The sequence below is a fragment of the Anarrhichthys ocellatus genome, unplaced genomic scaffold, assembly GCF_004355925.1.
Source record: "Anarrhichthys ocellatus isolate YVR2014 unplaced genomic scaffold, GSC_Weel_1.0 scaffold77, whole genome shotgun sequence".
NCBI lineage: Eukaryota > Metazoa > Chordata > Actinopteri > Perciformes > Anarhichadidae > Anarrhichthys > Anarrhichthys ocellatus.
In genome coordinates this window covers 1,618,623-1,643,900 of record NW_022280107.1, presented here as the reverse complement: position 1 = coordinate 1,643,900, position 25,278 = coordinate 1,618,623, and the positions used below count along the sequence as shown (strand labels likewise).

The following is a 25,278-nucleotide window of genomic DNA, read 5'->3' as shown; positions in this document are numbered from 1 at the left end:
AATGAGCCTTTGATATTTGCATAGGGAGCGGGTCCTGTTCACTGAGTCCGCCATGTTTCTACGGTAGCCCAGAACGGTCAAACTAAATTTTTGCGCCGGCCACAGTAGTTCTCCTACACGTCTGGTTTCAGTTGAATACAATCTGCAACCTCACCTCTAGATGTCGCCATATCCTACACACTGCAGCTTTAATCCTCCATGAGAGCTTCCCGTGACACTAAATCAGATCACAGACATCGTCAGCGGTTTTGTTTCAGTGAATTGCCATGTTTGCTTCTGACCAACCCTATGGGGTCACAGGTCAGGCAAAATGTCACTGTCAAAATCTCTCAGAAGCTTTTTTTAACATGTTCACATATGTTAGCTGAAGCATGTTAGCAGAGCATGGGTTGTAAATGCCTCCTCAGTGACGCAAATCCCTGCCGGACTCAGTGCTGCCCCAGTGCTCCTGAGCAACAGGTCTAATAAAATGACCACCTCAACACAATGGTCTCTTGCCTCCAATATATCATCTGTCCCTGGAAAAATAAACATTACAAATATAAACTAATATATTGACATTAAGCCTGCTCACAGTGTGTTTTCTAAATGCTAATTTCCTCAACTTTGAGGTGATTTCTTTGGGTTCTGTCGGGGTGTTTTAGGTTGTTTGTGGGACCCGTTTCACATGTAATGGTTGTTACTGGGTGAACAAAGATCAAATGAATGTGTTAGTCAGTAATTAAATATCATACAACCATACATTTCAATAATTACATCTGCTTTTAAGTTTTAAGTGGTCCTTTGTCAAGAACTAAATCTCTCACAGGAAGGATTTAGGCAACGCATCTCTTCCCCACTCACACGTTAATAAATACTAAAGATAATTAAATGCTTCAAATATACAGTAGTGTTATTGTGGGTGCCCTGGTGGTCACAGATGGATTGTTGTTGACGCTCAGAGCTCCTCTCCGTCACAGCGTGTTGCCCATGCTGCTGCTCACCAGCCCTTTGATATTAGTGACGGGCCGAACGTCGTGCAGCTGTCTCCTTCGGTCAATAAATGTGGCTAATCGTGTCGTGTCCAGGGGCGTCTTGGAGTACTCCCCGCCGTGTGCACCCCCGCGGCCCACCCACGGGTGCTGCAGACAGGAAGTGGCGCTCGGCCTCTTCCTGGGATCCTGCTGCAGCACCGAGGACACAAAATCCCTCGCCGCCTGGGTCACGTCGCCGAAGTATTCGTCCGGGAAGCAGAAGTCCAGGCGGCAGATGTTGACGCAGGTCTCCTCCGGCGACTCGTCCAGAAACGGGGACACGCCGCTGACCATCACGTAGGCCAGCACGCCGACGCTCCACACGTCCGTCGCGACGGAGACCGGCGTCCCGCGGATGAGCTCAGGTGCAGCGAACTCCGGATTCCCGAGCAGGAGGTGGACGTACCGGCGCTGGGCAGACAGCTGGACGGCGTCGCCGAGGTCGATGAGCTTAATGCCCGGGGTGGGAGAGTGGAGGTCCACCATGATGTTCTCAGGCTGCAGGAGAGAGAAACAGATTCAGAATCAGATGAGGATTCATTAGAAAATTACAAAAAGTTAGAAATTGCATTTCCCAAATTTCACAATGTAACCGTCAGCCTCGGCAGATAATGGAACACATTTACAAGACACAAATGTTCATTAATAAGAATAAAAATAATTTATAGGTCAAGTCAGACCTATATTCATGTACCACACACACACACACACACACACACACACACACACACTTCTCACCTTGAGATCCAGGTGTACCACTCTGCAGGTATGAAGGTGCTGCAGGGCCTCTAGTGTCTCTCTGATGAAGAAGGCCACCTTCTCCTCCATCAGCTCATCGTGGGCGACGAGGTAGTCGAGCAAACGACCGTCCTCCAGCCTGACACACACAAACACAAACAACGTAACATTTAGATACATCTTAGATATTGTCATCTTCCCAGCCAGCCATCTTTATTAAAATATCTGATCAGCTGTCTATCATTGTGGCGAAAATAATGTAAGTGGTACAAAAGATACTGTTATGTAGCCTCCTGGCTAGTTTCATGAGTGGATTGCTGAATGGGCCTACCGGGCAAAGTGTCAGGTAAACAGTGTTGGGAAAACACAGCAACAACACAAACTTGTTTTTAAAACGTGAGCTCCTGTAATTCAGTCAGACTTACTGCTCCAGGATCAGCATCAGAGAGGTGGGAGACTCGTATGTGTCCAGCAGCGCCACCAGCTGGTGATGCTGTACGCGTTGGAGGACGTCCGCCTCATGAGCCACCTGCTCCTTCTTCTGCATCTTCTTACTCACGAACTTAACCGCAACCTGAACAGAATAAGTATTCAGTTGGTTACAATCGCAAATCTTACTGCTAGACGTCACTACACGCTGTACCTTTAAATGATCTCAAAGCATCTGAAAATGAACACTAATATTCTGTTAATAACGTATACTTTACTGCAATTTTAAAACAAAATCCTACGTGCATCTGGAAACCCCAAAATAGACCAAACTGCAGTCTAAATTTCCACCTATGATATATCAAAATCACATTTAATTGTAACCTAAAAGAAATAGAATCACTATAACTTTATTTAAACTGAAAAAAAAAAACTTCATTATAATCTTGAATTTCAACATGGCTGAAAAGAAGAACACAGAAATCGACTTATCATAACTCAAAACACCTAAACATTTACCTGACCAGTGAAAAGCAATACCTCTAATAATAATAATAAGTCATTCTGTCGGGGGTGCCCTACCTCTTTCTTTGTAGACTTGTTGAGACATTTTCTCACCACCGAAAATCGTCCCCTGATGACACAAACAAAGACAAGAGAGGTTTAATTAAAAAAAACACACATAAAAACCTATCACCTGAGCTGAAAATCAAGTTTGGGTTGTGAAACTCGGTAATTTGCGACTGGGTACCTTCCAATCTCACAGATCTCAGAGAAGGTAGACTCAAAGTTTTCTTTCCACTGGATCCCAGTTCCATCGAACCCAGAGTCTGGACAGAGAAAGAGAAGAGGATTGAAGTAGTAAACGCTTTTAGTTTTCAACACTACATGAGCTTTTCTCTTGTGCCGCCCTCTCTACAACATTAGTATGTCATTTTTTCTGTCCCACACTTTCCTCTAGGGTTTAGCAGGAATTTAGACTTTTAGTTTGATAAACTGTGGATATGGCTTTACTGTAAGCTGCTTTGATCCATAAATAGTTTGTATTATTAAGATTTAGACAGTGTAATGTGGCAATACATTGAAAATCAGCATTGGCTGTAAAAATAGAAATAGTTTAACATTGTGAGAAGATCAATCTCTTTGCATTAAGTACAGCGCTAGAATCAGGACACGGTTAGCCTAGCTTAGCAAAAATACTACAAAACCACAGTAAAACAGCTAGCCTGACACTGTTAAACTAAACGTGTAATCCTCCCTGAAGTCAAACATTTAGTTTTTATATTTCTGTACCATTAGACTTTGGAAAGGGCCAGACGGGCTGCCCCCCCCCCCCCCCCCACGTTTCCAGCCTTTATGCTAAGCTAAGCTAACCATGTCCTTAATACAAAGACATCAGGTTAATATCCATCATTCACTCTTGTAAAAATGGCAACAAATACAATGTTTTGCTATTCATTTGAAGATGTTCTCTGAGGAAAAACAGGTTTTGTGCTCACTTTATGGAACTGTGTGTGTGTGTGTGTGTGTGTTTTCATGGCTTGTGGGGACATAAATCGCTTTACACAGTCACATTGTGGGGACTCGCCTTCCTTAAGGGGACATATTGCACATCATTACATTTTAGTGTCAAGACTTGGTTTAAAGTTAGGGTAAGAGTTAGGATTATGATTAGGCTGGTAGGAGTTAGGGTAGGGTTAATGTTAGTCAATGTAATGATCCCATAAACCATGAAAACATGGTGTGTGTGTGTGCGTGCGTATAGACTTACTGCTGCTGGGCAGTGTGATCATATTTGAGGGCTCGGTCGGCGGGCCGATCCCCCAGCGGTTGGAGGCTCGCACCCTGAACTGATAGTGACCTCCGGGGATCAGAGCGTCGATCTGAACACACTCCTCTCTGCTGCTGGCCACCTGCTGCCAGAGCAATGAGTCTGAGGGCGAGAGAGGTGAAATGGTTTAAACACGTAATCTGTAGGTTTCTGCAGCCAAGGGTTTAAAACTGGACAATAAGTCAATTCATGGCCGTTTCAGACCTGCATCAACGACGCTGATGCGTGCAGTAAGGGGATCTGACATGTTACCTTGATTAAAAGTACAGATTTCTCTGGGTTAGAAAAACATTTGGGATATACACAACTAAACAACATGTAGGTTTTGTCATTTTCAGACATTTTAATGCCGTAAATCTACATATTATACCTTTAATCTCTTTGCATATAAAAAAATAATAAATCCAACTGGTCCCACACACACACACCTTCCTGCCTGTACTCCACAGTGTAGCTGCTGACGGAACAGTGAGCGGATGAAGCCGGAGGCACCCAGTGGATCATCACCGCCGTGCTGCTGGCCTCCTGGGCCACTGGTCTCCCAGGGGCTGCTGGGATACCTGCAGGAGATGGGGTGAAAAACACACACACACACACACACAATGGTGAGCAAACCACTGGTTTTGACTGAAATCAACTCTTTTTGATATGAAAGTTTTTTTTAAACTATTCCAAAAAACTAAAATCTTCCTTGACTCATTATTAGTCAAGTGCTGACTAAAGTTACCATTTGATAAAGGTGAAAAGCTCCTTTTAAATCATGACAGTTACCTTGCACTTTAATGGAGGCGGATGAGGAGGCAGAGCCGTGGTCGTTAACGGCCACGCAGGTGTAGATGCCAGTGTCCTGAGGCATCAGGTTACAGATCTTCAACAAGATGTCGCCTGTATCCCTGGAGAGGAGGAGGAAGAAGAAGGGGTTGAAGAAGAGGGAGGAGAAGAAAGGGAGGAGTAGGAATTTGAAGGAAAGAAAGAGGAAAGGGAGAAAACAACAAATAGGATTCAAAAATAGTAGAAAGCAGGAGAAGATGATGGGAAGAAATCAGGGAAGCAGGACGGACATAATAGTTAAGTGTAGGAATTAGAGCGACTACAGAACGAAGGAGAGTTCACAGACGTGCACTTGCCGTTACCTGATGTCGATGGTGAAGCGGTTGTTGCTGGTCACTGTGTTCTGGTCGGGGCCCTTCAGGGTGATGGAGGGTTTGGGTCGTCCACAGACTTTACAGCAGAGGACCACAGTCTCCCCGAAAGCACACACCACGTCTGACAGAGCAACGAGGAACTCTGGAGCCACTGCACGTAGGAAAAGACATCACTAAATACTCCAATTTCTAGTTTTAAAGAACCTTACGCATAAATCAGGGAATATACTGTATATATTTCTAAATGTGTACTTCAGATTGGGAGCAAATTATCTTCATCGGGTCATGATGTGGCTGTAGGGGGTTTGAAAACAGTGTGGCCCTCTAGCTTCATTCATTCATTCCTATCATTTTGTACCAGCAGACCTCAACTTTGTGGTGGCATTTAGGCACAACAGATAACCAGCAAAGTCATTCCTAATTCTGGCAGGCTGTCTGGCACTAGATTGTTTAAAATGTCATCCTGCTTTGGGTGAAATGGCTGCCATGTTTGGATAGTCATTGGGGATGAGGACTTGGGACTAGTAAACAGCCCAGATTTGGGAATCAGACCAGTGCATCGGGCTGATTCTGATGTTCAGAATAATATATCAAGCAGGCATGCAGCCGACCCGATCTTAAGTTTTATGTATGCTCTGCAGCTGGTGAGGTGTGTGCAGGAACCACTAATACAAGAGAGTGAGGTGCAAGAATACCACATGCTCTAAACAGGACTAAAATCATTCATGTTTTCTTCCAGGTGGGTTTAAACACAAGGTGCATATATTGTGTTTTAGCAGGTCATGTAACCGAAAACTCACCTGGAATAAAACATGAATGATTTTAGTTCTAATTAGAACATTTAGGATCATTGTTCACTTCAGCCTCTAGTGGACAAAAAAGGTATTACAAGATTTAAAAAAAAGAAATGCACACCTATCACAAAGAAACTAACAAAAACTGCATTGTCTGAATCTAAAACGTGTATTTGATGATAGTCAGACTCAGATGACCACATGTGTCTCTTACCTTCCTGGATGAAATTTGGGTTGAGAAGCTGGAAAACAGACAAGGTCAATGTTAAATGTCTAGCTGAGGTTTAGTTTAACATAATATACAATCTTTGTTATATTTGAAACATAATACTGTAGTTGTGTCTTTTCTGTCGATACTAAGATTTAAAATCTGTCCACTTGCTTCAGATGTTTTCCAAGGAAAAATAATCTGTAACTCCATGCAAGTCCTTTAAATAAATGATAGTGTGCGCGTACCTCCATGCCTGTTTTTGGGTCAAGGTCATCGTCACAGTCCGACTCATCTGAAGTGTGAACGTCCTGGTGGAGTGTAGGAGGAAGTCAAGAGGAAAGTAAAAAAAATGGGAAAGATGTGGGATTTAAAGAGGGTAGGGAATAAGGGACGAGTAAAAGGACGCAAGGAAGAGAGAAGGAATTGTGTAAAAGGAAGAGAAGAACAAGGGGATAATCGGAGAGGAAATAATGAGGGAAAAGGGGGTAAATTGAGAATGGAGAAAACTCCAAGGGAGACAGTGAGGAAAGAGCAGAGGAAGAGGAAAGGAAGAAGATTTCCAGAACTATTTTAATGGTGGTTTCTGGGTGTTTGCTTGGCCGACAGGTGTCTCAGCTATGCTTGCTTGCTCATCTCACCCTCCACCAGAATAACATTTTTGGGATTCATTAAATTACAAAAATGGCTGCAAGAAGCTTTAAAAAAACAAATATATTGTTGCACCAGATCCTATCTACAATACAGCATACAGTCTAGGATCTCTAGCTAAATGTTTGTATTGCACTCAGCACGATACATTTTATCATTCATTGCATTTCTTTTGTTGATACAAATAATTGGAACAGATACTAAAACCAAAGATGACTCAAAGCTGCATATGTAAATCTGACTGTCACCATTATCTGAGCTTGTCTCATTGACAGTCAGTTATTGAAATGTTTTTCATATAAACAGGGGGTATAAAAAGCAAAAGATCGAGAAAAAGGTTGTGCATTTAGCATCCAAGTGTTTTAACTTTGAAACAGCAACTATCATATAATCCTACATCATGTGACTGAAACAACACCATGACCGTCATAAACACACAGAACACTCCAGAGCTCCACCATGTTAGTCCACTACAGAAAACACTGGTTAGCACAGCAAACAAAAAACTAATTTCAAATCAAATTTTAATTAATAATGCAGTGGATTCTACCTCTATCTATCCATGCACAAGGAGGGATAAATAAATCACAACTCAAAAACACAAAAATAAATCACTTTATTTTCCAATCAGTGCATTTGAGGGTTTGGGGTAAAACAAAAATGATTAAAATGAAACTTGCCGTGTTCTTGTTTAATGGTTCTCAACCGTCTAATCTTTTGATTAGCTCTGCTTTTTTGTATTTTTTATGCAGGGAGCGCAGTTAGTGACAGTGTGGGCTCTGTGGTAACACTGACAGCTTGATGGAGAAGCACTGGGGGCGGGGCTTAGAGAAGGGTAAATTGCTACTGTACCCATCTCGATTGTGCCAATCATCAAGGTTGTACTGGCTAACTTGATAGTTCTCGCCAGTTAGCAAGCGGACTAGCATGGCAGGCTATTGTGTACATTAACCGTGAGGTAGCATGTTACCCGTTAGCTTGTCGCTCACAGCAGCTTGCTAACGAGCCCCAAAAGTTGTCACTAAGTCACCAAACTTCCAGGACCAAATACATTTTGTTGTGCCATTTTTTGGTCTCAATAGGAAATGAAGCCATAGTACACATAACAAAATAAATAGATCAATACAAATAAATAGATATATTGGATACAAACGTGGCTAATTTATTTTAAAGTTACACCTAAACCTTAAGTTGTGGTTTGGCTGGCCAGTCAGTGCTTTTGCCCATAACCTGAACCATAAATACAAAATGTACTGAACCCAGCAGCACAGTAAATAACAGTTTGAATTCATGTCAGCTGCAGGTTGAGAACCACCGCTGAATTCAAATAAAGACACAGAAACTACTGTGTGTTTGCAGGTTTGCGCGCGCACACACATGCGTGCATACACACACGGGTTAAGAAAAAAAAAAAAAAAACAAGTGGGGCAGGTGAGGGGGTTTCGGCACACACATATGACATCACCAGCGTGCGCCGTCGGCCTGCTTTACTCACTTTGCCCTTTGGCCTGGTGGCTGGGGAGGCGAGAGGGGGAGGGGGCGTGCTTTCTTTGGGCTTACGGAGGAGGCCGTTCTCCGGACCTCTGACCCCAAACGAGGAGGCGTCCTTGGCTTCAGCGCGCTTCCGGGCACGCAGTGTGTTCCACGACAGAGACTTCCTGTTCGGTACAGGAACGAGAAACATCAACCAGCCAATCAGAGAGAAGCTCAGCGGTGTCCATCTAAGTCTGGCTGCAGAGGCAACATGGCCGTCCAGACTTCCTAAGGACCCTCTGTAGCTATCAAGTGGCTGAGAGGAATGCTACATGTCATGTTTTGTGAGTTTAATACCTCTTATGCATTCATTTCTATTCTGCCCCACTTCTCATCTTTGTATTTTCATTGTATTTACACACACAAAATAATAAAGACCTGAAAAACACAGGTGTATCTAATAATATAAATGGTTTAGATGTCCAAGTAAGTTGGGCACAATAACAGCACCCTGGAATAGCTAAATGAAATTAGTTACACTGTTATTATCTCACCAAGATGGTAGCCTAACATGCTAGCAAACATAACTTTAATATGCTAGTAAGGTAACACAGCTACTCAGTTTAACATTTTTTTTGTTAAAGGCTACAACACAATACAACCAAGCTCTACTAACTAGCCTTACAGACATATGGAAGCTTATTTCTGCACCTAAATGTTAAACTTTTTTATAATTACAGTGGAAACCGCTAATTGTAATTAAAAAGCTTGGGACAGGATCCTTCCAAAAATTTCTCTTTAACAAATGTTTTAAAATATTATCTATTACGATATATTCTCATTTCAAATTTTTTATAGTTATGAAATGACAACAGTCGGTTCACATTAAGAGGTACTGCTTAATTAAAAAATAACTTGCTGCTAGAGTTTTTGAATGAATGGTTCATTGTATAATATTTTCGGCACCCTCTGGCCTCCATAGTTTCCTCTGTTGCCATTATGTTTGTCAGTCTGTCTGTACAGTCTAAGTGTGTGTGTGTGTTGTAGCAGAGGGTCCTGACGGGGTTGCTGTAGCCTGAAGCTGCAGCCAGACTCTTCTGGTCCATTAAGATACAGGAGAGGAAGGACAGAGGGACAGAAGGACACTGGTCAGTCTTTATTGAGACGGAAATAAAGTTAGATTGGAGGAGAGAGCAACAACGAGACGAGAGAGAAACAGTAACGTACTGTACCTTCATCCAACACACAAACGGAGACAACACATGTTCATCAAGAATCACACCTGCAGTTCAACACACTTGTGTCTCCTGTAGACTCGTGAAAATTCAATGTTCAAAAAAATAAAAATAAATGTTCCTTTGTTTTTGAAAAACTGACATTAAAGCAAAATGCAGCTGTTTTTTTTCCTTTAATTTCTCACCTTTTCAAAACTTTTTGAAGTTATATTTCAAGTTTGTACCTTCTGTGGAGTGTCAAACCGTTGATGTTAGTAAAAACTGAAACAAACAAAGTTAAAAGAAATGTCACTACAATAACAACAAATACAAAAATCTGAAATTAAACATACAGGGAAAAGGTGTGTAATTGTTGCTCTAGTGTACAGTGCTGTTACACTTAAAATAAATGATTTCTTAAATAATAATTAATCTATTCACTTTCAGTCTAATTTCCTGAAGAGGATCCTTGATAGAGAACATTACCTTGAATAAAATATAACTTTAATAATTGACAATTTAAAAAAAACACCTTTTGTCCCCTTACTCCTAAATCTCTCTCTTTCGTCTTAAAGGGCCAGTGTGTAGGATTTGGTTGTATCTAGCGGTGTGGTTGCAAATTGCAACCAACTGAAAACCCCTCCGCTTGCTCCTCCCTTTCCAAGACTGGCGGTACCACGGTTTCGCACTCTGGGGCTCACAGTTTCACAAGCGTGTCGGAGAACTACGGTGGCCCTCAGGCAACAAAAAATAAAAATGCAAAAAGGCTCTCTAAAGCCAGTGTTTGGTATGTCTGTTCTGGGCTACCGTAGCACATGGCAGCACAAGATGGCGGACTCCGTGAAGAGGACCTACTTCTTATTTAGATATGAAGTGGTAACACACTAATGAAAACAGTTATACAAACGCAAATAGGTCCCCCAAAATGCTTCACGCTGGCCCTTTAAATAGAGAAGCTCCATCTAATAGTATGAAAGTGCACACAGAAGCAGGCAGACCGCTCAGTTTAACGTTTGCTGTTGTAGTTTATTTACAAATTTTAAAAACTACAATCATCTTCAGCCTACCGCAGAACAAAACAACTTCACCTTCACGTCGCTTTGCTAACTCATGCTCAAGTCCAAATGGTTTATTTTACATATTTAAAATACATTTAAAATCATTAGTATTAGACTACCAACAGTACAATGCTGACCGTTGCCATTAAACGCAACATATTGCACAGCCTGACTTCATTCATATTTTTTCTTATCTTAAATAGTGCAAAAGGGATTTTTTGTCTTTTTTTTTTTAAACAGGAATGTTCTAGAGCCTCGGTCGAAAAACAAAACAAAAAACTTTGTACAGTGAACTGCCGACATAATAAACAAAATCAACTGGAAGGAGGAAACAAAATCCCACTTTGTGTGTAAAATAAAATAATAATTAACAAGGCAGAAACAACAACAACAACAAGAGGAATAAACAAACTTGTGTATAAATTGCCACAGACAACAAAATAAATCTTCTCCACTGCGGAGAACGGGGCGGAGTCCACCTGAATGCCCCAGGTGAGTTTTTTTTTTCTTTTCAAAAAACAGCAAAAAGAACAAAAAATATACAAAAAGAAAAAAAAGAAAAAGCAGGGTGTTAGGAACTGAAATAAGAGTCCGGTTTTAGCTCCACATGAGTGTCAATGGTTTTCTCTCTCTGATATCCAGAGTCAGCTACAAGTTACAAGATTTTCTATCCAGTCTATTTCTGTGGGATAAATCCTCAGTACTCGATTGGAAAGGTATCAGTGTGTGTGTGTGTGTGTATGTGTGTGTGTGTGTTTAAGCTCGGTTGCAAACCTGAAATCCATATTCATGTCGTCGCCACAGAACCGTCAAGAGACGAGGGCTGAGAAATAAAACGGTCACTGCAGCAGCTTGACGCACCGTAAGAGAACAGTTCTGTACATTTTACCTCCGAGGAGCGACGAGACAAAGTCAGGAGTTAAAAGAAAAAAGAAAAGAAGTCTCCTGTGAGATCCAAAGTTCGTTTTTAAAGTGAGGGGTAGGAGGGGAGTATATGAGGGAGGGAGGAGTTAGGAATTGGAGCTGGTTCTAAAAAACAAACAAAAAAACTGAAAAAAATGGGTAGGCCAGAGTTTGTCACTTCAAATCTCTCCTCCAATCCAAGTGCTTGGTTTGAAGCCCAACCAGAAGTGCGTCTGTCTGCAGGTAAAGAACTGCTGGGTGGGGGGGGGGGGGACTTACTTGATGTTGTTAGCATCGGCCACCGCCGCCGGGAAGGAGGAAGTGGAAGAAGAGTCTTTTATGGGCTTTGTGAGCGGGCCCAGGATGTTTCCCGGCACCCAGCCCTCTGCGGCCGGCGACTGGCTGTTGGCTGGCCGGTAAACGAGGTACATGTTCTGCTGATTGGTGGCCAGGATTTGGACCGTCTCTCCCTGACTGACGCAGATCTCGTTCTCTTTGAGCGCCGAGTAGTCCTGAGAGACCAACATGGTGGAGGACACGCCGTTACAGTCGCTGTCAAAGCCCTGAGGAGAAGAAGAAAGGATGGCGAAGAGAGGAGACAGAGGGGAGAAGTAACATTCAAAGGGGAGAGCAGGAAGAGACCGAAGAAAAGAAATGACGAACGGAGAGAGGATGAGGACAATTGAGGACAAGATAAAGGTGAGTCTATGTGGGTTGGATGACAGTCCTGCTGGTTGTGACACCATTGCAGCTGACCCCAACCTGAGAGGAGCAGCGGGAGGTCAAAGCCGAAGAGGAGGAAAAACAATGACAGTGTCTTAAACATTAATTTCTCTCTACTGACCATCTCTCTACTGCCACTCCTCTGGTTGTATAGAAGTCTATGAGAAAATGACTCTACTTCTCTCTTGATTTATTACCTCAGTAAACATTGTAAACATGAGTTTATGGTCTCAATCTCTAGTTTCAAGTCTTCTTCAATACATCATGATGTTCATTTAGTAAATTATGGTCCATTTTGCAAAAAGCCAAGATGGTGACGGCCAACGACATGGCAGCTTCCCTACAAAAATGAAGCCAAAACATCGTGATCGCCCCCTGGTGGCTGGTTGCAGTATAGGTCGTAATTTCAAAGGTTGTCAGACTAATACAGCCTCAAAGAAGTAGTCTGTTCTATTTTTGTTGAGTGTCATTTTAACTTATGATTAAAAACTCTAAATGTCTTGTTCTCAGGAACATTTCTCCCTTGAAGAGGGTCAAGGTGCTCGGACGTCGAGCTCGGCAGGCTGTAAAGCATGTTTTCAGTCAAAGTAGGCCAGAAAGAGAACAGCTTGGTATGTGTATATATAAACCCACACAGTGTGCTGCTACACCTGCAGTAGCCCAGATTTTAACCTTGGCTTTTAGGGAACAGGTAGCTGAGCAGACAGAATGAAGGCAGCAAAGCGTGCTTCATGCCCTAGTTGACCAGCTGTCTGCTGCAGTCTTCGGTTAAGGGCTTGGTCTAAACAATAAGAGTCGAAAATGAAAAGGAGCTGTGTGTTTAAAACTAGACCCTGAGGATCTCGGCCTTTTCTGAAATTGCTGATAATCATGAAACATCATCCAGACTGTAAATCACAAATATACTAAGAACAAACTGAAAGCCAACAAGCCACTTCCCGCCCTCCAACACGTGTTTCCAGGCTGTTCACAGGAACTCACCCTGGCCTCGAAACATGCCGACCCGCCGTTGGAGGTAGACACCCTCATCTGGGTCCTCCCTCGCTCCGCCTCCTTGTCGCCGAGCCCGACCGCCGAGGATGGGCGGCTGTGAGACGTCACGGAGGGCCGGTTCCCCGGGGACGAGCAGTTTCTGGTCAGCGAGGAGCTGCTGCCTGCTCCGCCCTTCTCCTTCTGGTACTCGATGGGAGACTGGAGAGCTGCAATCACACACAGATGAAACAATTATATTCCTCTCTCATGGGGTCATTTCAGGTTTGCCGACTCCAGGTGTTTTATCGTTTTTCCTCCTCTGGATGGGAACTAGGGTTTTGGATCATGTTTGTTGTGTATAGTTAAAGTCCCACAAAGTTTTTGCACATTTTAGCCCATTATACCATTATACACCAACTTTACTGCTGACCAAGTACGCCAAGAACTGCTACCATTGTATTGCCATTTTTTTAGAGCATAAAAGTACAAAGATTAACTTTGGAAAGCAAAGACAGTGACAGTGTTTGACTGAGCTGAGTGGAACATCACCATGTTACACAGTAGTCTGACCGGCAGCGACTTTGTCAACATCGTTGGGGGACGTCATGCTTCAGAGGAGAATATTGTAAGTGTTTGTGTGCGTGTTTGTGCGTTCTCACCAGACAGGAAGTTGCTCTGAGCATCCAGGACGTCCTGGATGTGTCGGACCCAGACCTGCTTGATGTCGACGTTGGCGGCCTGCAGGGTGAAACGCTCCGACGAGCCGCGACACGACAAGACGAACTTACAGGGATCGTTGTCCGCGCTCTCCTCCAGACCCAGGTAGGATAACTGTGCGGGAGGAGGTGGTGAGAGGGCAAGCTCAAAGCTTAGTTCACACAAATCAAAATTAACGAGTTCATGTCTTCCGTTTTTTCCGTCTAAACAATTCGGATGTTTAATTAGTCTTCCAGATTTATTTTCAGCATCAGATCCTGCACCACCGGGCTCATATACAGCTTCACACCACAGGCCGTAGAGCTACTAGAGCTACTCAGTTTTTGATTGGCTGCACATGCGATTTACTAACTCAACAAGTGAATTTAGTGAACCCCATCCTCTGCGTACCTTGATGCTCTTCTTGAACTGGTATCCGGGCGTGGACGATCCTTTCCTCAGCAGCTCACTGAAGATGACGATCTGCTCAAAGAGGAAGACTCGTCGTTCTTTGGAGCGCGACAGGACGCCGGTGTCCTGCTCGGTTACAAAGAAGGTCTCCTGCTGCAGCAGTTTACCCTGACTGGTCAGTTTACCCTGCAGAGAAAATGGATCAGTCAACGCAAATAATCCAAAGCTCATGAACAGGTGGAGGGTGTACTGAGCTGAATGCAAACCTGCTATTAATCAGCAGAACAGGAAGTGAACATACCTCGTATCCCTGCAGCCGACCCAAATTCATCATGTCGTTACACAGTTTAGGGACCTGAGACATCAAATCTACTGCTTTCTGTAGGAGCCAGAGAGAGTGATTTAAATCATGTGTTGTGTGCTCATTTCAGGAGTGTGTCCCTCTCTTAGGTTGGACAACAACTGGGAGCCTTTACAGACCATCAACATGCAAACACAAACAAAATAAAATCTACATAAGTCCTGGATTCAGACAGGGCTGTAAACGCATGTCATTTTACCTCAATTTGTTCGCAGTCGATGCCTGCCTTGGAGCTGTACTTCAGGAAGTCCTGAGGAGGAGAAACATGACCGCTACTTTAACACTGTGAATTCAGCTCATTGCAGTTTCAATACATCACTGCGCCCTGACCGTCACACAGGATGCGTCGGATTGCTTTCATTTAAAACAGGTTCTATGTGAGAGGACACTTAACACACAATAACAATCAATAGATATATTTACAGAGTAGTTTCTTCAGGAGCCTACTAACAACCAGCATGGTTAGATCAGTTTGAAATCCCTTCAATTATTTCACTCGAATCAATGATCAGTTTCCTCATTTTGGAGAGGTGACACACCATGTCTCTAAATCTTTATTTAAATGATCCGAGCCATAACTGCACTATAAAGTTACAATATGAACTATGTCCACCTCCCACAAGTATATACTTATGTACAGGAATAATCCCATCTTCTCATTTATTTAGAGTTACTGTTGATAAGTATTGTATATTGACAAGAATTGTCTACTTTTTTGCACATTATCTTTGTCTGTCTTTTCTGCTTAGCTGCTGAAACGGTACAATTCACTGCTGGGATTAATAAAGAACTATTTTGTTCCTTAAACTAAATGATTCAAAATAAAAGAATTTTATAATTCAATCAGGGAAATTGTGCGCCTGATACCTTCAGCAACAGCTGGTATTTGGTGATTCTCTGGATGGGTTTGATGAGGAAGTCGCTGATGGTCAACCTGGACTGGGTGTCCTGCTGGATTCCCTGGAAGACAAAACACCAACAGCTTCAAAACACTTCTTTGTGTTTCTCTTCATATATTTGGTCAGTTAAATATCAAATACAGCGGCTAAAACAACAACTTCAATGCAATAAAACGGCAACAGAAACAATATGATAATACGCTTGTAGAGTTGGGAGTCATTTCAATTTCAAACTTTTGTTGTTTTTCCAAAAAACAAACAGAACACAACTAATACCACAGGAACATAAAGAGCCAAAATATCACTTACTTCAAAATAGGTGTCATATTCTGCTACGATGAACTCTGACTTTGGCTTATTCTGACAATAAACCACATACATGTGGAGTCTTCTCTCCTGTAACAAGAACACATTTTTGTCAGACAGCAGATCATCTGGGTCAAATACCTTTTAATAGCACAAAGTCATCCTCATCACCGCACAGTGCTCCAACTCACATGTTTGATAAAGAGCTCAGGAAGGTGTTCATGGTCTTCCAGACATTTCTCCAGCTCTCCGACGAAGAAGCTGACAGAGACAGAAGAGGGATGTTACAAACAGGATGACTGACCCCTCTGTGGGTCTCTTTGGACACCGACGTTAAACTCACTCTTTGTGCCAGTCGTAGATCTGGTGGATGTTCCCAAAGACGATTTTGTCCTTTCCTTCCATGTCGTCAGGGACGCCTCTCTCCTTGATCTTTTTCATGAAGCACTGCAGGGTCAAAGAGGGTCAGCATGTTGAGGATGCTCCGCTCAGCTAGTGATGACAACTTGAAATATTTTACATCTAGCTGGGACTGTTGTGCCGAGGGACTACTTGCACATTGTGGTATTATTGGCCTTTTTCATATCAAAATTACATTCAGAGTTTCTGTACAGATCATAAACTTACCAAATGACCCGCTGATAAGCCACACCCCCTGCTTCTACGCTGTCAGAGCTACCATGGAGCCCACACTGTCACTAAGTACACTGATTGCATAAATTCTATCAAGTTTTGGGGAAAAATGTAAAAAACGATTACGACAAAGTCGGGTAGGTCTTTATTCACCGCCATTAAAATACAATCAGTATATCCTCAGTAGCTAGTGTAGTATACAAGTGCCAACGCTAGTCAATGATGAGCTAACGTACTCTGCTAATGTTAGCTCCACAGGTTTTTTTACATAGAAACATGTATCTCCTAACCTCTCCGAGTATCTATTACAAAACGTTTAACCATGACGAGCTCTAAAACCACAAAACCAGCCTGAAAAATAAGAACATCTGAAAAGATTGCATGAGCATCTATGGAGCAGAGATGGATAGCTGTTGGACACAGGTCGGAGCTGGACGATGCTACGCTATGATTGGCCAGACTGCATTTGAAGAGCGGGACTTGAAGAGTCAATTAGAGTAGATGCTGAGATAAACAATGAGAAAGACAACCACAAGATGATCAGGCTCAGAAAATCACAGATGTCTCACCTCCACCACGATGCCCAGGTTTTTGACGTAGTCCTTCTCTGTCTGAATCAGCTCGTTGAGGACAAACCTGTGCAGAACAAACAGTGAAATCAGCTGAGGAAGCATCATCACCGTCAACAAGGACTTGTGGCGTTAAAAGAAATAGTACGCTCTTAGAAATGATGATGCTAACCAGAGCCACATAAGGTTCTTCGGCTTGTCCCCATTGGTAGAACTATTTATAAAGGTTTCATCTGCAACCCTTTCAGAGGGTTCTACCAAGAATCCAGCATAAAGTATTGACCATCTGTGGTCCAGAACTACCTATGAGAGGTTCTACAGAGAACCCCTCTGTGAAGTAATGCTATTCCACCCAAAACCCTCTCTGGAGGTTCTATCCAGAACATTTCCACCGTACCCTTTTATATTCCAAGGGTTTCATCTAGAACCCAACCCGGTTTCCTCATAATGATCCTAAAGGGTGGGACCGATGTGGTGCAGCGTAACGCACAACAATCTTGGTTCCCAACCACAGTCAAATTTTTGGGGGTGGGGTGGGGGGGTCTGCGACGATCTTTTCACACCCATGCTTTCAACAATCCTTGAAGAACTCCTTCCAAAAAGGGTTCTTCACGAAACTCTTAGTCTTACAAAGAACCCTTGAAAAAGCCTCGGTTCCAAAAAGGGTTCTTCAGAAGCAAATGGTTCTGGGTAGAACCTATTCCCTTCTATGGAAGAAGTAGTTCTTGAAATAGAACCAGTTGTAGCAGTAAAACTAATGGCAGCAGCAGTCGTGATGATACTCTACAGTACTCACATCCGTCCTCTCATTGCTTTGGCTCTCTGCTCCAGTTCAGGGTTCCGTGGCTGGACGGGAGTTGTCTGCTCTGGCGGAGTGAGAGGGGAGAAGCCGGGGTACGCTCCTGGTTCCAGAGTCTGAAGAGAGGAGGTCAGCGTTTAGAGGTGGATTAAATCATTTTCACAATTATTAGTCAGATTCAGGAAAGCACAGAAATGATCCTCTATCAAGTCTAATTCATTGGTTTGGACCAGGATTATTGATTTGTCTCAGAGCGCTTTACAATATGAACAACATTCAACACCCTCAATCTTTAAGACGCCCAATAAGCAATAACTCCAGGTAACATCAGAATAATGAGATGGTTTCATGACAGCAGAGGGCAGCAGGAGCCTGGTCTTCTGCAGCAGGAGCCTGGTCTTTAGTGGCTATAGAGAACAACCTGTGTTGATTTAAGAAAAACAAACTACAACTCCTGCTTTTCCTAATTACAACACATTCACATCGACCCACTCTACTGTGCATTCATGGGTTGGCACTACACACATTCACTATTGTGTTTCATTTGGTAAAATAAACACAAAAGGATCCATAAATGATATTTAAGGTTCATGGAGATGGCAGGTGGTGTTGTGCACTCATTGTGAAGACAACCGGTGCTCATTATAAAGAAAATATATTTGTAAAATATATATTTTTAAAGTGCACGTGTGTATGACCAATGCATGCACACAATCATACACACTCACCATCTTGGTTTTAACCAGTTTTTCTATGGCGCTAACCAGCTCTGCAGCGCTGGGCACCTCAGAGGACGACTGCAGAGACGTTAGCAAGGATGAAGGCTTGAGAGAGGAAGAGGAGGATCAAAAGCAAACGGCGTGTTAGAAAGATTAGAACCGAAGGAGAGAAGGCAGGAGGTGGAAGAGAGAAAGGAGTTAAAGCAAGAGAACAAAAAGGAAATAAAAAACAGACTAAGACAGAAAAGCAGGTGGACACACTGCAGGATTTATACCCAATGAGAAGTCAAATTAATATCAAAGCACACAACATGTATGTTAATCAGTAAGCTTATCAAAGCAAAAGCTGCAGGAGGTTTGGCAGTTAGTGGGTAGACGAAGATATTTAAAGCAGAGGCCATCAAGTCATTAGTCCGTCATTATGATCAACATCAGGAGAACCTCCACCCCCCCTTCTCACCTTGTCGTCCTGAGCCGAGGGGTCCTTGATGATCTCCATGGGGGGAGGCAGAGGGGTGTGGGGCTCCTCGTCCTGCTCCTCCTCCCCGCCGCTCTGCATCCCAGAGGTCTTAGAGAGGAAGTTCCCGTCCTTACTGTGGACTCTCTGTAGGGTCACACAGACAGAGTTGAGAGTCAGTTAAAAAAAAAAAATAAATAAATAAAAAATAAAAAATAAAATGAATCGCTTCTTTTTTTCCCCACAATTGTCCATTTCAAACATGCATCATTCATCACGAGCAGGATAAGTGATTGAAAAGGTCTCCATGACGTCATCAGACAAACTCGCTTATTCAACAAACTTGGAAAAGCTGCTTTTGGAAACGTCAAACTTCCTCTGGAGACACTTGAATGAGTAACGGAGCATGACGATGCTGAGTCTTGCTGTATTTTAAGTTGTTTGGGTAAGTGGTGATGAATCACAGATGACTGAATCCTCATGGTTCTGGTCAGACTCGATGAGTTAGTTGATTGTTAGAATAAAACTCTTGTTAAAACTTGTTCAATTGACACAGAATGAAGGGATAGTTTGGAGTAGCAGCAGCACGGTAGCAAAGAAAAGGACAGATTTCCCTATTTTAGACACCTAGAAAATCAATATCGGTTTAAGGGTACGTTATATTTCTTATTAGGTATGTTTTTACCGCTTGAGCTTGCCTTCAGATGACCCTTTTTCCGAGGAGGAACTTAAAGCCGTATATCTATCTTTGTTTTAACTTCGGTGTCAGTTCGGACTCACCAACTAACCGATCACGGCAGCGGTTCACCAGCATTTCCTGTGTTGTGCGAGGTAAAACTACCGTTTATGCTAATTGCTCTGGCTGTCTGACAACAAGGTTGAAGCTGTGAAAATATTCTTAATATAACATTAACAGATTTTTTGAAGAGTCTACAATACGTCCACAGCAGTACATTACTGTTCTCTACTGTAGTAATACACGGACTGTGGAGAAGTACCTCATACAACCACACTTCAAAACATCCAAACTGTCCCTTTAAGTGGCAGAACGTCAAGCTGCATCTCCTGATTCTGAACTGCGAAGGGATATTGTGTGAAGAGCAGTTCTTTCATGAGTAACTCACGCTGTCGCACAAACGAAAACCAGCTTCGACTATGAATTGATCTGTTGAACACACTTTTCTTCTTCTGTCCCGTCTTAGATACGTTTCTTTAACTGTGTTAACCGATTTAACTGTGTTTACATCACTTTTGTTGGCCAAAGAGTTTTTTTAGAAACTAAGAAAAAACAGCATCGCTTGCAATTAACTGCCAAGTTTTGTATTCTATATTTTTAAGAGTTTCAATATGGTTTCATGAATTTGTAATATAATCATAAAGAACATGGACATGAATAAAAATTTATATTGCAGGGATTTGCTTTTACAACAGCAACATCAATCATAAAAAGAAGTCCAGAAGTTTTGAGTAATCAGCGAGTAATTTGTTTGATCATAAGTTTGCGTGTGTATGCGTGCGTCAGAGAGGAAGAAAACTTTAGCGGTTTATAGTCTGTTACGTAAATGTAATAAATCTCTACCTACACCCCTGGTGAGGAGGAGCAGATATATTACCTTTTAACTACAGAGGCTTCGTATATACAGTAGGAGCAGATAACCAACCATAAAACAGATATGGTAATGCATATCTTTTCTGCATGGCAACAGGTCTAATTAATGCTGTTTTGACCATTTACATTTGGTATATTCACATATGTTATCGTATATTTAACGTATTTCTTGAGTGAGACATAAGATCTGCATGCTCGGTGTTTCATATCTGATAATATTTGACCATACAGGCTTGTTTCCCTGCGTTGCCTGCAAACACTACTGATGCAGACGGACGTTAAACAGCATCAGAAATGCAATGACCAGTTATGGTCTGGTGCTAGAAATATTATCAAAGTGCTGGAAAACAAAAAGTAAGGAAAAATAAGATTTACAACCAATCAGCAAATTTAAGGAATGCTATCATTTTAGGTTGTTCATATTTTCCTGTCAGAGAAAATCTGACTCCGGGTAAGACGGCAAAAAAAACGCCTGAAAGGCGTCTGACTCTGAAATCTAACTTGAAACATGCTCTCCTTGAATCTCACGGCTTACCTCGTTGATTATGTCATCCTGCTGGTTAAGGTCAGGCTGTCCCAGGTCAACACTCTTCCTGCTTTCCTCTCTTCCTGTTCCCGGTCCTGTCAATCAAGCAGTTCATTCCATCAAAAAGATATCTTAACGAGGATGCACTCTGGCATTATTGGATTTGAGGATTCAAGAAATCAAGGGAGTTTTGAGCAGCCTGAAGTTGAATTTGACAGATTCAATACAAATACATTTTGCTTTCTACAGATCTATTAGAACCTATCAGTGATACGTTATCATGCCCAAAGCCCTCCTGTGGATTTGATGGTTTGTCGTCTCACCAGTCTTCTTCTGTTTGTTGGGGAGTTTCTTGACGGAGCTGCCGTGGCTGAGCCGGCGGACCGGACTGGTCAGCCACTTTCTCAGTGTGTTTCCGGAGCGTTTGGGTCCAGGAGAGCTGGACTGCAGCGAGTTGAGGGACGGCTGCGGCTGAAGGTTCGTCACAGACTCGGTCTTTCCATCTGAGCCGCTAACCTGGTAGTTTTCTGAAAGAAAGTTTAACATTTTAGTAAGAGCCAGTCAGCCGTACATATTCTGCTTCCACAGCATTCCAAATGATTTAGAATCATGGTTTGGTGGTGATCGGAGAATAATTAAACTTCACACACTTGATAGATGTACAAGAAAAAAAATATAATCAATTAAAAAACTGATAATTCCGTGGAGGATGTTTGTTAACTACGTTTCCCTTAAAGCTCCATTCGTCAATGCTCAGGATAAGATACAGGATATGAAGTTCTTCAAGGTCTTTTCACAGTTTTCACACATCATCGATCATTCACTCATTACTCAGTAACTTCAGAAAGAAAAGCGGAAAGAGGTTCTCCATGTAGAGTGTGTGTTCCTAGCTTTTCAGACTAAAGACCAGTTATGGGGACCGCTTGTTCAATTGGGGACCAAAGTCGTGACCCCATTTGTGGAAAAAAAAGCGATCCTACGGTTGTTGGTTATGTTAGGGTTAGGAGAAGGGATGGGTGTGGTTGAGGTTAAGATAAAGGCCTTTACACACAGGGGTTATGTCTTGGGCTTTTATTGTGAAAGGTAAGAATTAAAAGGTGTAATACAGTTTACCGTCTTGGTTCTGACTTGTGATTAGTTGAGTCTTTATTTACGGAGCAAAAAGTATGTTGTTTTGAAAAGCAACAGTCTTAAAATATGTCATAAATGAGCTGCAGATTTCTGTAACGTCTTGTTTTTCCACGTTCAGGCTCGTGTGCTTTTGTTAATCATGTTCAGGCACCACAGCGTCGTGTTTTGAATCTGGTGAAGGGAACCTGTGAGATCCAGATGAGTCTTTCTATTAATAAAAAACTGAATGTGTTTAGCAGCTGCTCTCCTGTCACACGTCTCATAACGCTGCCATTTCAGACACATGTAGCCCTGCTGGAGATCAAGTCCGTCTTTCCTGCTTTAATAATATGTTTGTTAGCAGCTGTGAATCTTTAATGCGACACTCATACACTCAGTCAAAAACATCGGTTTTTCATGCACTGGTCAATTTGAAGATTTTGCTTCCATAACATGTTTTTCTTTCTGACTAGTGGAAAGTAAACATCCACAATACACATTCAGGCGTTTATTTTCTTACTTTGTGTTTTTGTGTCTGTAGATTTCACCAAAAGTTACCATTAGATGATGCCTCATTTGCATATTTAAACATCTAATTTTAGAAAACTTGTAATGTAAAAAATATTTGTCTTAATGTCAGTAATGACCTGGTGAAGTTTCATGGTGATATCTATGAGTTAATTTATTTACCCTATTCACCTGTAGAGTCTTCTAAATGTCTAATTGAACTAAACATCTCTTTAAAGGACTTTTTCTCTGAAAGAGTTTTTTCGCAGACTGTGTGTGTGTGTGTGTGTGTGTGTGTGTGTGTGAGTGAGTGAGAAGCTGCAGTCATGCGTCAGGAGTGTGGTGGATCAGCTGCACTCACACACAGCTGGGAGCTATGTGCTGCTTCAGACAGGAAATGAAAGGTTAAGGGTCAGCGGTGTCTCCTGAGGGGTTCCTGCTCTACTATCCATGAGTGGGGAGCCCCACCTTCCCTCTTTTTGTTTACCTTCATGTCCCTCCCTATTCATGCCCTCCCCCCACATGACTCGTGCTTTGTATCCGACTGTCTCTACAAATGTCTGTTGAGCTGTAGTCGGCAACAACAAGCATGTGATATTCTGTCATTTCTACAAAAAAGTTCCCTGTAAGATAAAAAAAAAAAAAATCACTTTCACTTCCTGGAAGTATTGAGTCAGAGCAGGTCAACAATGTGCAATGTGACAGCGGCCATGTTGACATCTGCGCAACAACTACGCTTTCATCCATTCTGTCTCAACCTTATTTAATATTAACTGTACAATAGTCTTAATTCGCTGAATAAAAAAAGTGGGTAATTTTACATTTTAATTTAATAAATGAATCTTCTTTGCATTCATGCTGCTTCACAACTCAAACACCATTGTCCAAACAAAACAAATACTTCCGTCTGACATTGACTCCCACATATCGTTTCCCTTCATATCGTGCAGCACTGCAGGTTAATGAGGCACGTGTTAATGGAAGCTGTTGTTTTAGTTGTTATCAGACCGTGTCAGCAGTGTGGCGGAGATAAAACTTTGTTGAAAACAGCAGCCAAGGTCACCCAGTGCTGCTCTGTTCAGTGAATGCCCATCACCCCTGTGGTGAAACACCAGAGACTGTATGTAGAGGGGAAAAAACTGGGCGGAGTGAAGCCGATAACGTCTCGACGTGGCCACCTGCAGTATAGGTCATAAGTCCCGCCCCCTCCATGTCAGCGGATGGGACTTCCATACAAAAAAAAAAAAAATCCCTGGTCGGTCCACGTCAAATCAGTTTTTCCCAGAGATCTTCTTCGTCAGTTTACTTACATAATGTATTTTTCTAAATTTGGTTTTAATCTGATATTTGTAAAAGGTGTGACAGATGTTACTTTAACTTACCATGAATGTTAAAACTTCAAGCAATAGAACATCTTTAAATGTAACCAGAAACGTAGTTCTATAGATATTACGGTTAGTTGTCAAACAGCTACTGTTCTGCTAACGTGGCAGCTAGGCGGCTTTGACGCCAACAAGCTGAGGCCATGCTCGGCTCGTGAGGGGGCGGGGCCTCGATACTGCAGCACTTCAGCCCCCCCCCCCCACCACCACCATCACTACCATGCACACCAACTCCAAAATCTCAAGATGGCAGCTTTTGTAATCAAGATATTTTGGCTTCACTTTCATACAGCGGGAAGAAGTGGAGACGAGTTTATATAGTTGAGTCTATGTGCAAAACATTTACCCACACTTTTGTATTTACAGTGCAAAAGAAGTATAAATACATAATATACTGACACACATATCTTTGTTAGGAATTTCTTTGTGCTGTTAAGTTGTCACTTGAACTCGCCTTCAGCCTGGGAGTTGAACAATGTAGAATGTCCAACCTGCTCCACAGGCAAACATGCACTGGGACAAAACAGTTTTTGAAAGCTGTTTATATTTAATTACTATGACAAGAAATATTAAATTGTCTGGACAAACAACTGGGCGGTTAAGAAGAAATCTCAAACAACTACACCCTGTATATGACACCACTCCGAATAAACACAAATGAAACATAACCACAATCAAAATGACTTTACACTATCGGTCACTTCAAGACAATTTTGACTTAACTTGAGCTATTGCAGTCAGTCTACGTTAGTCTGTTGATTTTAAAGAAAGCCTGCTTTCATGTATTTGATACAGAGGGATTAAAGAAAACTAATTGACCAGCGAAGATGAGAGTTGGAGAACGAGGGGACAACAATCAACCAGCCCCCAGCAGGATTTCTGCTGATTCTGCCCGTCACCGCTCCACTTCTCTCCCCGTCGTCACTCTGTCCCGCTGCTTCAGTGGCTGCTCCCTGAAGTGCTATTGAGCGGATCCAGTCATGTGTTTTTAAGAGGGGAAACATGTCATAGGTCACCTGTTCACCTGCGCGTGTGCTTTCAACAGAACCAATGTCGGCCGTTGAGCGGCCTTGACAACCGGCTGACGACAGAAACTCATTACTGACACAAACATGGCCGACTGATAAGACACTTGAACTTCT

The 25,278-nt window shown here is 42.4% G+C and overlaps 1 protein-coding gene across 1 annotated transcript in view; it reads right to left on the bottom strand.

Annotated features, from left to right (window-relative positions):
• Nucleotides 1-25,278, bottom strand: part of kalrna (kalirin RhoGEF kinase a) — a 53,007-nt gene continuing 27,729 nt past the window's right edge. Inside the window, exons 15-41 of the mRNA XM_031873950.1 lie at nucleotides 21,461-21,664; nucleotides 21,147-21,232; nucleotides 19,006-19,149; nucleotides 17,824-17,942; nucleotides 17,028-17,094; nucleotides 16,169-16,272; nucleotides 16,017-16,086; nucleotides 15,829-15,915; nucleotides 15,488-15,580; nucleotides 14,820-14,870; nucleotides 14,561-14,638; nucleotides 14,260-14,445; nucleotides 13,812-13,983; nucleotides 13,162-13,379; nucleotides 11,737-12,020; nucleotides 8,305-8,467; nucleotides 6,407-6,469; nucleotides 6,165-6,192; nucleotides 5,145-5,307; nucleotides 4,783-4,904; nucleotides 4,440-4,571; nucleotides 3,952-4,113; nucleotides 2,932-3,010; nucleotides 2,763-2,814; nucleotides 2,177-2,325; nucleotides 1,752-1,890; nucleotides 1-1,511 (exon numbers count right to left, since the gene is read on the bottom strand). Coding sequence (XP_031729810.1) covers nucleotides 954-1,511; nucleotides 1,752-1,890; nucleotides 2,177-2,325; nucleotides 2,763-2,814; nucleotides 2,932-3,010; nucleotides 3,952-4,113; nucleotides 4,440-4,571; nucleotides 4,783-4,904; nucleotides 5,145-5,307; nucleotides 6,165-6,192; nucleotides 6,407-6,469; nucleotides 8,305-8,467; nucleotides 11,737-12,020; nucleotides 13,162-13,379; nucleotides 13,812-13,983; nucleotides 14,260-14,445; nucleotides 14,561-14,638; nucleotides 14,820-14,870; nucleotides 15,488-15,580; nucleotides 15,829-15,915; nucleotides 16,017-16,086; nucleotides 16,169-16,272; nucleotides 17,028-17,094; nucleotides 17,824-17,942; nucleotides 19,006-19,149; nucleotides 21,147-21,232; nucleotides 21,461-21,664 — 3,773 coding nt within the window. The 3' untranslated portion in view covers nucleotides 1-953. The remainder of the gene's footprint in view (nucleotides 1,512-1,751; nucleotides 1,891-2,176; nucleotides 2,326-2,762; nucleotides 2,815-2,931; nucleotides 3,011-3,951; nucleotides 4,114-4,439; nucleotides 4,572-4,782; nucleotides 4,905-5,144; nucleotides 5,308-6,164; nucleotides 6,193-6,406; nucleotides 6,470-8,304; nucleotides 8,468-11,736; nucleotides 12,021-13,161; nucleotides 13,380-13,811; nucleotides 13,984-14,259; nucleotides 14,446-14,560; nucleotides 14,639-14,819; nucleotides 14,871-15,487; nucleotides 15,581-15,828; nucleotides 15,916-16,016; nucleotides 16,087-16,168; nucleotides 16,273-17,027; nucleotides 17,095-17,823; nucleotides 17,943-19,005; nucleotides 19,150-21,146; nucleotides 21,233-21,460; nucleotides 21,665-25,278) is intronic.